Genomic DNA, 8,360 nt, shown 5'->3' with positions numbered 1-8,360 from the left:
ATTTCAGATTTTTATTTTAAATAAGATCTTTTTGAGTACTTATTTTTCCTTCTTATTATTTTATAATTATTTATTTTCTTATTTGTACTTAATTCGCATACATTTATTAATTTTTATGTATCCTTTATATATGTATGTTCTTTAATTTTTTTCAGTGTACGCACATAAATTTGCTCTCTGTCGTCTGGGTCGTATGAGTGACATAAAATTGCACCGTAACATAATTAAATCAACATAGGTATGTAGAACTAATTTATAAGGCACTTCAAGCCCGTTGCATACTGTTAACTACAACAACAATAATAATAAAATAACAAGTGTTTAAAAAAATAAATAGCAGAGGCATACATATACAAACCGCGCGAAATCTAACTGGTTCACAGAGTTGGTTAGTGGTGGATTGTTGCTATTTGTTTGTTGTTTGCTGGTATTTTAAATACAACATGGTAACATAACCGGCTTTTCTGCTGTTATGGTTGTTACTGTTGCTGCTGCTGCTGCTCAAAGCTACTCAGCGCTCTGTCTTGGCTCTCTGCTGTATGAATTTTATTTTGAATATTGTTTGTAGTTGTTGATTTTAGTTGACTTCAGTGAAAATTTGCGAAAATGGCTATAAAAAGATGAACAAGAAAAACTTGAGAGGCACTTGTCGAAGTAGCAAAACAACACAACAAAACCGAAAAAGTGAACCAACAAAACCACCTGTGTGTGCTGTGAGGACGACGTTGGCGGCGGAGAAGTGGTCTTCTGCGTGCTATCTTTGTTGTTTTACCAACGCTGCAGAGACTACTTTGCATGTATGGACTGACTTTTGCTGTTACTGGCTGTTGTTTTGCTGTTGGTGGCTAGCGCGTGGCACGTTTTATGGCTTGAAGCTACCGTGTTGGCAACAGTTGGAATCAGTGCAACGGTGACTCTTGAACGGTAATGTTGACTTAGCGGTTGAAACGAAGTAAGTAAGGCCACAAGAGTGAACGTAGTGAAAAAGAAGTGTAGTGTTATTTAATAAAAACGCGAAAGGCTAACTTAATGTAAGAAGATACATACAAACAAGTAAATATATATATGTGAAAATTATATGAGAAAACGGTCTAATACAAACTAGAGTTAAATAAAAGCGCTCAAGGCTAATATTTAACATTTTATAAAAATTAAAAATAAATAATAATACAAGAAAATATTTAAAAATTAATTAAAAATGTTTAAAATATATTTAAAATATTTTACAACTAATCATCCTTCGATGTGCACTTATATACACATGTACATATGTGAATGCACATATGCATGTATGTATGTACATACTTTGATGTTATTGCTGCGCATGACGCGGCGGTTTCAATGCATACTACAAATTTCGAATCATTATTGCTTGGTTTTTTTGATTTTTTTTTTGTTGGAATTTTTGTGTCTTTTCCACCGACGTGATCTATAAATAAGCGCCAGCTGAAAAATATATACTCGTACAGAGATGCTACGCGCACAGCAGCAGCTGAAAGTGAGCAGTGGTGATTCGCAGTTTCTTTTGGTGCGAAATGAAAAGCAATTGCGTAAACTCTACAGACAAGCTGAAAATGGTTGCGGCTGAAGCTGTGGCTGCCGCTGCGGCTGCGCAATTGTCATTTTAGCTGCTTTGCTTCGTTAGTGCATTGTTTTGGATAAATTGCGAAACTATGGAATTTTTAAATCTGCTATTAATTAACGATTTGCTTAGATTCGCTAAACGAAGCGTTCTAAAAAATGTTAATGTGTCAAAAAAATAACATGAAATATGCAAACAGCTGGATGTTTGAAAGATGAAAAATATCTATGAAAATACAAATTTGCAAAACTATATTATTAAAAAACTAAAAATGGAAAAAATTAAATTATGAAAAAAATAGAAAATTTTCAAAATTAAAATGCAATTAATTTCATAAAAAAATTCAAAATTGTAAAAACTATTTCATTTATTTAATGCTTAAATAATTTCAACGCTAACACTACTGCCCCACCAAATACTACTTTTTATATCGCTAAAAATATAAAAAAAAAATTTTAAATATACCGTATATAAACAAAAACATAAAATACAGTTTAGTGCAGAAGCTGTCAGTTTTCTTTTTTTTTTTATTTGCTACGATATATTATTTAATTTATATTTTCGATAAAATTACTTTAAAATTAATTGCTTTAAATTTTTACAATATATAATAAGACAAAAGTCAAGTATTTAAAATGATTAGTAAAAATAAATGCAATATTTTAAGACCCTTTAATTTAAACATTTAAAAAGTAAAAAAAATGCTTAAGATATACAAATTTGTTAATGTTAATAATTAATTAATGTTAATAATTAATTAAAATATTTAATCTATCATATAATTGCTTAAAAATCTACATTTTTTTGTTCAAAAAGTGAATACTTTTTTATAATATTAAAAAATATAAACAAAACTTAATTGTTTATAATACTTACAATATATAAAAACTGTATTTTAAAAACATTAAAGTATTTTAAAATGTTTCAAATTTTTTTATTTAAAACTTTGTTCAGGCATAGGTCTATAAATATATACAATACTTCATTGCCATACCGCAATTGTGCTCTATATTGTCTATCTTTGTTCCACTTGGCAAAACATAGCTCAACTTCATTTATTATTGTAGGGGTTTCCATTATCAGACAATCGTCAGAATAGGTTAGACTAAACAACAGTTCGAAGTTGAACATTGAGGTTAGGTAGAGATTTTTCTCATATAGAAGTCTAACTATGTGGATGAATGCAGCAAAATGCTTTCTTTAGCTCAATTCAATTCATAAATAAAATTTTTTTAAACGTAGAGTTATCGCCTAATAGAAAATGATTTTAAAAATATTACCAGATTGAAAGGCTTAAGCTCCATGTAAGACTCTCGGTTCTCAATTGCTGTTAAAAAATATGTATTTAGAGAAAACTAAATAAATCTTCTTTATTTAAAAATATAATGACAAACTAAGGTATGATTTGACAGTAGAAATGTCAAAACATCAAGAAAACTGACAGCTAACAGCAATAAGTAAACTTAACTAAATGTTATGTCTGTTGGAGAGCAGCAATACTTTTGTTTATTATAAAAGTAATTAATTAATTTACGAAATTTCAGACCTGATTTTATTTACTTTCATTAACTACACGCCAAACGTAATAAATACCGTAAATTGCATACTAATTGGTGTATATTAAACTTTGGAAGGGAAAAGTCGCCAAAGCATTCATAAAGTGCCAATAAGAAAAAAGGCGATTGACTGAAAATAAAAATAGACGGCAAAATGCTTCCGGTAAGTAACACATACTGCGCTATGCATATTTATATGCACATATTTAATATAATAAAAAAAAAAAAAAAAAAGATTGCAAATATTATTTAAAATGAAAGAAATGCTTTAGCGGCAAATGTCATAAAGTTCGTCTATTCATCAATAAAAAGATAAGTGCATAAAGACATTTGCATGAATAAATACTTTGTATAAAACCAACTTTTTTTGTGTTTTTCAAAAGTCTTTTTTATTCTACGACTTTATCAACTCGCACTGTCATCACAGCATTTGAGCTTCCCTATTCGCGTGCACGTCACTGTATGCTTATATAAAAAATGTATGTTGGTACATTGACAGTTACGTATCCACTTGAGTACTACGTAGTATATTTATGCATTCCAAGCAGTGCTTCGCCTGACCAACTGCGCTGCGTTGTGCGCATGCGTGGCTGCGTGGACAAATACGATTTTTGCAAGCATTGCAGTTGCTGCCAATAATGATGGATTAAACGCATTATTTTTCGATGGCATAGATTTGTATTAAATAATCACTATATATTTTTTGGTATGCTAGGGTAGTCCCTTTATGGATTATTATTATAATTTTTTTGTTTTTTTTTGTTTTGCGGTTAGTCCTTTCATGGATTATTTTTTTTATTTTGTTTAAACTAATTCGTTAGAATAATTATGAAGAGAAATGTTACGTTATTTTGCACTTAAGGTGACAAAATTGTGGCTTTCAAAACCGTTATTGTCATAACAGATTCTTTAATAGCGATTAAATTGCAGTTCTTGGCCTCGGATATTTTTCCAACACCAGAAACAAATCTATGAAAAAAATGTGGTCTTGTGCTGGAAAATTTCGAAATTCGCGGTTACAGTGGGATGAGATAATATTTTTTATCTCCTCACTCAATAGGTACAATTCGTGAAACTCTTTCAAAAAGTAGATTTTACTATTAATGAACTTTTTTCTTTTCTAAAAAGCAAAGCTTTAAGGGGTTACAAGGGCTTCACAGTTTCAAACAATTTTTTTTTATCTTATTAAATTCTATAACATTTCTAAAATATTTTCCTAAATTTTCAAGTTGATCCGACTAATAGTTTCGGAGATACAACCTTGAAAATGTGGACGCTCGACGTCAGTTATAGGCTGAGGGCGCAGTAGGTAAAACTTTAAACGCGTTTGCCTCAAAACTATGTTTTTAAAGTCGGTTGTCAAGGTTTCTTGCGAACTACTTAACCGATCTTGATGGAATTTTACACAGGTCTTCGAGATATCATTTACAAGATCTTGAACGAAGAATATTTTTTTTTAAATTACAACTATTTAAAAAAAAAATGACGAGAAATTTTCATCGAAATTTGCCGTTTTTTATAAAAACGTTTGCCAAAATTCCAAATTAAATTTTTTTTGTTTTCCTTCGTCTAATACCTAGTTTATTGTCTTTGCTAAAACACGTATTTTTTATTTTTATTTGAGATGATCCTTAAAGAAGTTCTGCTGACAACGCGGATGCACCTTTCTTCCGAGAGACTGCCAGAAATGGCGTCGTAATGACTGCAATTTTGATAATTTTTTTTTGAAAATTTTACAAAATGTTTATTAAATATGAGTCTTTAAAAACAAATTCATTTTAATTTTTTATATGTGAAAAAAAAAATAATTGAAAAAAGGCCGTTTTTTGCTCAAGGAAACCCATGTAACCTCTTAAACTTCTAAAAGCAAATTTCTCAAAAATAATCCAGTGTTTCTGGCAGTCTTAAAGAAGTGATGAAAAATGCAGAACCTTTTGAAAAATATATCTCAAGTAACAAAAACCACAGACAAAGAACAAACAAAGAGAGAGTCTGGAGTGACTCCACTACAATATTTATTTATTTAATAATAATAATTAAATAATATCATTTGCTGAAAACTTAAGTATCAACATTTTTTGCAAGAACCAAATTAGTAAGAAATTTATAACTATGGGATGGATCACCCTAAAAAGTCCACACACTTCGTTTTCTTACTGGAATTTATTAAGCAAACCGCTATGCACTTAATATAATATTTCCTGTCTTTGTTCGCTACGTTGACGATTGCAATACTGTACTCGTAATCGCTCGTTTAATGAAGCGAAGCAGTAGTTGACAGCTATGAAAAGAATTGGAAAAACTAAAGACGGCACTAAAGCTGCCATGAATAGTGAAATTTATAATTAATGGCGGTATTTTGCATGTTCTTGTATGATTTTCGCATTAAAATATAGTGGCCATAAGTTATGGGCTGCATTGTATTGTAATATGTAAAACTATGCCGCGCCAACCATTTCGAGTAACTATGTGAATTGTGGGTTCACAAAGTGCACACGGAAAGCACTAAAATTGTAGGAACACTTTTAAACTCGCAAAAACGCTCTGAGTATATTATGAATATATAGTACATATTTTCTCATATGATATATACAGAAATATGTATATAATCATACACGAATTCGCTTAACAAAAACCTGTTAAAAATATTCTATTCCTAACAATATGTAGGAAACAGTAAACAATCACATAGTATTTTCACTGAAAAATCATGAATGGTATTGTAGACAAATGTGTCAAAAAAGCGAAGAAAACTTATAGATATTTAGACCTATTTATATATTTTGAACTATGGTTGTTATGGTTGTTTTCAAAGGTTTACCATATCCATTCTTCTTGTGAACCGTTTTAAATAAAGCGAACTTCGCGTGAATGAGAAAACGTCAAAAATTTGACACACAACATTTGAAAACGCTATCAATATTAAAGTTTTAAAAAATGAATGCAATCGATATTTTGAAATTTTTTGTTTAGTCACTCAAAAACTCATTAATCATACTCTCTTTACCATACTATATCAATAATTAGTAAAAACAAAAAACGTTCGAGTGTTAATATGATTAATTTTATATGAGTATTTTTATTGTAGTGTGACTTACGTGCACTTGAAAGTTGCTAAAATAAAAACTTAACGCTAGCTCAAGTTCTTTGTGCTATAAGTACATACAAGCAAGTATATATACTATATAATAAGTTGTAAAAAAAGTCTTGCGGTATTTTTTGTGGAATTTTCAATTGTTCATAAAACTCTTGACCGATGCTATGGCTGCTACTATGTCGGTCTCTTTCGACCAATTCAGCGATTTTATCGCAATTTTCGACGGCAAGTCTTCCGGAGCGTGGCGCATCTTCGACCACCTCTACATCAGAACGCAAACGTTGAAACCATCGTTGTGCGGTGGAAATGGAAACTGTATCGGGTCCTTAAACTGCACAAATTTTATTGGCGGCTTGAGATGCATTTTTGCCTTTATCGCTATAACTCACGAACGACTTAAAAGAAACGACAATCAATCAAACACGTGTTAGCGCGTGAAATGAGCTTTCCAAAAAGGTATAGCATGACCCGATGCGACGAATAAAACTAGAACTACGCGCTCTCAGCGCCAACTAGCGAAAATACCGCAAGACTTATTTGACAAACTAATATATTACGGGTATGTAGAAGCCGGTAGCCCTTGAAATGTCCACAGCTTTCATACAGTATATATCATATACATATGTACATATGCGCTCCGTAAGTTTCCTTTCGCTTAAGTAATTTAACAACGTATGTACTCATGTGGTTCTTGTAAGTTTTTACCGGGTGCCATGATACTCTAAATCTTTTCAAAATTTGCGGCATGAAGTGTGCTTTATAAATGTGTTGGGAAAGTTTGAGATTAACATGCTGCACACAGTGTGAACGGCACCTAAACTACTTAGTTAAAATGCTTTGTTTTATTTGCTCTGCTGTAAGGGCGCCGATCTGCTTGTTTTGAGGCCAGCTGTTTTGACTTCTCAAGGCAATTTGTGGTTGATAACTAGCATTTATTTACATACCTAGCTTGTAACAATGCTGCTGTTGTTCATAGAGGCAGCTCTTAAGAAATTATTGCTCTACACGTAGTAATATAACTGACAGAAAATAATTTATGCAATGGAGGAATATATTTATAGTGCGGTTTAGTAAAAAAAATTACTCAACCTATACGGATTTATCGTATGCTAAGTATACAACATTTCAAAAATTTTAAATTATTATTTAGAAAAAATATTTTTAGACATACCATAGATCAGGAAACTTAGAATCTTCAGTCTTTCAATTCTTGCTACTGGTAGCAATACATACATACATATTTACGCTTACCAGTTGAGCTGGTTCCGTGAATTAATCCACTAATAATCATACTAACTCGTTAAAACTGCTAAATATTTTAACTACCTAGTCTGAGTGTAATATAATGTATGCTATATAGTATTTGCATAGCTAGTAATATCATTAGAGGTAAAATGATAATAAAAGAGGCGCAAAGGCTAACATCAAACCATTAATATTTGCATTTATTATAAAAAATTTGCATTAATTCGCTGCCAAGAATTGGTTAATACATTATAAATACACCTACAAGCGCAGAAGCATACATACAGACTTGGTTCGAAGTTGCAAAACCGCCAATAAAAAGAAAGAGTAACAGAACTCGTTTCCAGCGCGAGTATAAGTAGAAGTGAAGGTCGCGCATGCGTGCTGAAGCGCTTCTGCTTTCTGCGCTATTAAACTGAACTAGCTTATGTAGCTTTTGATTTCACTCGTATAAGAAGTGAGAGTCATTAATTATGTTATTCATTTGCGCAAGAAATCGTGTGTTAGAATAATTTATTAAAGAATGTAAGATGTCTTTTATTTTATTTTTGGCAAGCAAAAACTTAATTCAGCTGTATTCACTCTTTATAATTTCGTGCATACATACGTACGTCTTTTTATATTTATGTATATATGGGCGTATATAAAAAGTGAAATAATTAAGTTAATTACGTGGCGGACTATTTTTAATTAGTTTTGGCAATAATTTTTTGATTAAAAATGCCAAAAGCTGAAATAAAGTCTACACTATTTAATTCAGTTGGTTTGAAAATCTTTCCCACGAGAAAAAATGTATAAAGACATTTTAGTTTAGATTAGAAACAGGTTCAATTAAAAATGAAATTAATCCTTGTTTTAATGGAAGTGGGTAAAAAATATG

At 30.9% G+C, this 8,360-nt stretch overlaps 1 protein-coding gene across 1 annotated transcript in view; it reads left to right on the top strand.

The window, feature by feature from the left end:
• Positions 1-895: 895 nt before the first annotated feature.
• The window catches only part of LOC108967945 (serine-rich adhesin for platelets-like), an 87,858-nt gene continuing 80,393 nt past the window's right edge, over positions 896-8,360 (top strand). Inside the window, 2 exon segments of the mRNA XM_018931646.1 lie at positions 896-952; positions 3,127-3,301. Of these exon segments, the coding sequence (XP_018787191.1) occupies positions 3,293-3,301 (9 nt within the window). The 5' untranslated portion in view covers positions 896-952; positions 3,127-3,292.

This window comes from Bactrocera latifrons, unplaced genomic scaffold (genome assembly GCF_001853355.1).
Source record: "Bactrocera latifrons isolate USDA-ARS-PBARC rearing strain unplaced genomic scaffold, ASM185335v1 scaffold_20, whole genome shotgun sequence".
In the NCBI taxonomy this organism is placed as follows: domain Eukaryota; kingdom Metazoa; phylum Arthropoda; class Insecta; order Diptera; family Tephritidae; genus Bactrocera; species Bactrocera latifrons.
This window is presented reverse-complemented; position numbering and strand designations above follow the sequence as displayed.